Source organism: Microtus ochrogaster, unplaced genomic scaffold (genome assembly GCF_000317375.1).
Source record: "Microtus ochrogaster isolate Prairie Vole_2 unplaced genomic scaffold, MicOch1.0 UNK100, whole genome shotgun sequence".
NCBI classification, from domain to species: Eukaryota; Metazoa; Chordata; class Mammalia; order Rodentia; family Cricetidae; genus Microtus; species Microtus ochrogaster.
Window position 1 is genome coordinate 102,441 of NW_004949198.1, and position 2,444 is coordinate 104,884.

General features: G+C 39.0%; 1 protein-coding gene across 1 annotated transcript in view; it reads right to left on the reverse strand.

Moving 5' to 3' along the window:
- Positions 1-2,444, reverse strand: part of Gins1 (GINS complex subunit 1) — a 20,149-nt gene that overhangs the window by 12,123 nt on the left and 5,582 nt on the right. Inside the window, exon 4 of the mRNA XM_005371222.3 lies at positions 2,192-2,282. Coding sequence (XP_005371279.1) covers positions 2,192-2,282 — 91 coding nt within the window. The remainder of the gene's footprint in view (positions 1-2,191; positions 2,283-2,444) is intronic.

Below are 2,444 nucleotides of genomic sequence, written 5' to 3' on the forward strand. Positions count from 1 at the left end.
GCAGGCCAGAAGGTGGTGCCAGATCTCATTACAGACCTCTAGAAGAGCAGACAGTGTTCTTAACTACTGAGCTATCTCTTCAGCACCCCACCCCCAATAACTTCTTGTATCTTATCAAATTAATGCCATAAAACTAGAAATCAACAAGAAGAAAAATACTGAAACCACACAAATACTTGGAGAGTCAACAATACACTTTTGAATGACCACTGAGTCATTGAAGGAAATTGGGGAGGAAACTGAAAATTTCCTAGAATCCAACAATGTGAGAATACAGTTTACCAAAACTCTTGGTAGGCAGCTAAAGCAATTCTCAAAGGAAAGGCAGTAACTATAAGGACTTACATTGAACAATTCCATACCAAATAAATAACCTAGCAATGCACCTCAAGTTTCTAGGGAAACAAAAACAGTCCAAGCCCAGATGCGGGAGGACAATAGAAATAATAAAGATCATGGCAGAAATTAATGAAGTAGAAACTAAAGAAATAATATATAGACACAATAAAAAATGGATAAATTCCTAGGCACATATGACCTGCCAAAAATAAGAGGAAACAAATCTGTTATAATCAGTGAGGCTGAAGCAACAATTAAAGGAAAGCCTCAGGACTAGATGGGTTCATTGTCAACTCCTACAAACCTTACGAGAAGAACTAACACAAATAGTTTTAAACTATTTCATGAAAGAAGGAAAGAAACAATGCCAAACTCATTGTGCAAAGTCAGCATTACCATGACACTAAAACCCCATAATGATACAATAACAACAACAACAACAACAACAACAACAACAACAACAACAACAAAACTACAGACAAATTTCTCTGATCGGCATAGACACAAAAACTCAATAAATTCTTAATAGTCAGAATTCAAGAACACATTAAGAACAGATCATGACCATGTTGACTTCACTCCAAGGACACAAAGTCAAATCACAAATCAATAGGTGTAATACAATATATAAATAGTTAAGAGCAGAAATCATGTATCACTGATGCAGAGAAGTATCAAGAGTTGTTAAGAAGGTGACTCACAGTGGATCCTCGACAGTTTATGCTAACTTAATGACACAGAGTGGAGGTTAGAAACCATATGATCAGTAACTGGGCTTCGGACCTCACTAACGGTGTGGCCTCCTGGGAAGGGAGAAGACTGAGTTGTGACAGAGTTGGCAATTCAATGGTCATGTCTCTGGAGTATAAAACCCCAGTCACTTGGACACCAGCGCCTGTAAGAGTACCTGGATGACAGTGTTTTGTGTACCATTATGGAATGTGACAAGGGGGTTTCATGCTCTGATTTGCAAGGATAAGATGCCAGAAGCTTAGAGTCTCCAACGCTTTCAGCCTTTGAGACTCATTTGACTGGTTCTGATTTGTATCCACTTTGCTTTGTAACCATTTGGCTTCTAGACACTGAAGTATGAAGTAGAATGGTTCTCTGAGGTTTGTGATTCTGGTAAAGTACTGGACCTACAGGAATCATGGAACTTGTAACTGTTGTCTAAAGTAAGGGGAAGTCCTATGGAAGACTTAGGTGAAATGTGGTGTAACTTCAGGCAGTTACTATCTGAAGTCCTTGTAAACCTGTGCCATTTTTAAAGGAGATTATTTAGGCATAGGGAGAGGTCAAGTTTCTTGTTTGAGATAGACAGTTCTTGGATAGTAGGGATTTAAATTTATGTGGCTAAAACCAGTATCTAAAGTAATCCTGTGCCTTGGTTACTGGATCAATCAAGACTTATTACCAATATGGATTATTAATATTGATTAAAACTCCCTAGAAAACACTCAAGTAATAATACCTATTTTTAATCCCAAAGAGGGATCAGTAATAAATAGCATATTGGGCAGGGTGCTGGTGGTGGACACCTTTAATCCCAGTACTTGGGAGACAGAGGCAGGTGGATCTCTCTGAGTTTGAGGCCAACCTGGTCTACAGAGCGAGTTCTAGGACAGCCGGGGCTGTTATACAGTAAAACCCTGTCTCAAAAAACAAACAAACAAACAACTATTGGGACTCTGTTTTGTTAAGTACTTAGAATCATGCCCCACCACATACTTCCTATTATAGTATATAAGAGATTAGCTCAATGTGGAAATCACTGGATACTAAAAAACAAAAACACAGGTAACTACTATTAGAGAACACAGCATTTCTATACATTTGAATAGTGCTAACTTACTTCTTCAGCAGACATGTGGAATCGCAAAGCATTTGGTAAGACACTGCCATATTCCCACCTGAGTGCTCTAATCCGAAGCAACCGGTCATACCTAAAACATGAAAGGATTAGATGGTATAAGAATAAAAGGGGTCGCTGGGTGGCAGCGGCATATACTTTTAATCCCAGCACCTGAGAGGGAGAGGCAGGTGGATCTTTGTGAGTTTGAGGTCAGCCTGATTTATAAAGCGAGTTCTAGGACAGCTAGAGCTAA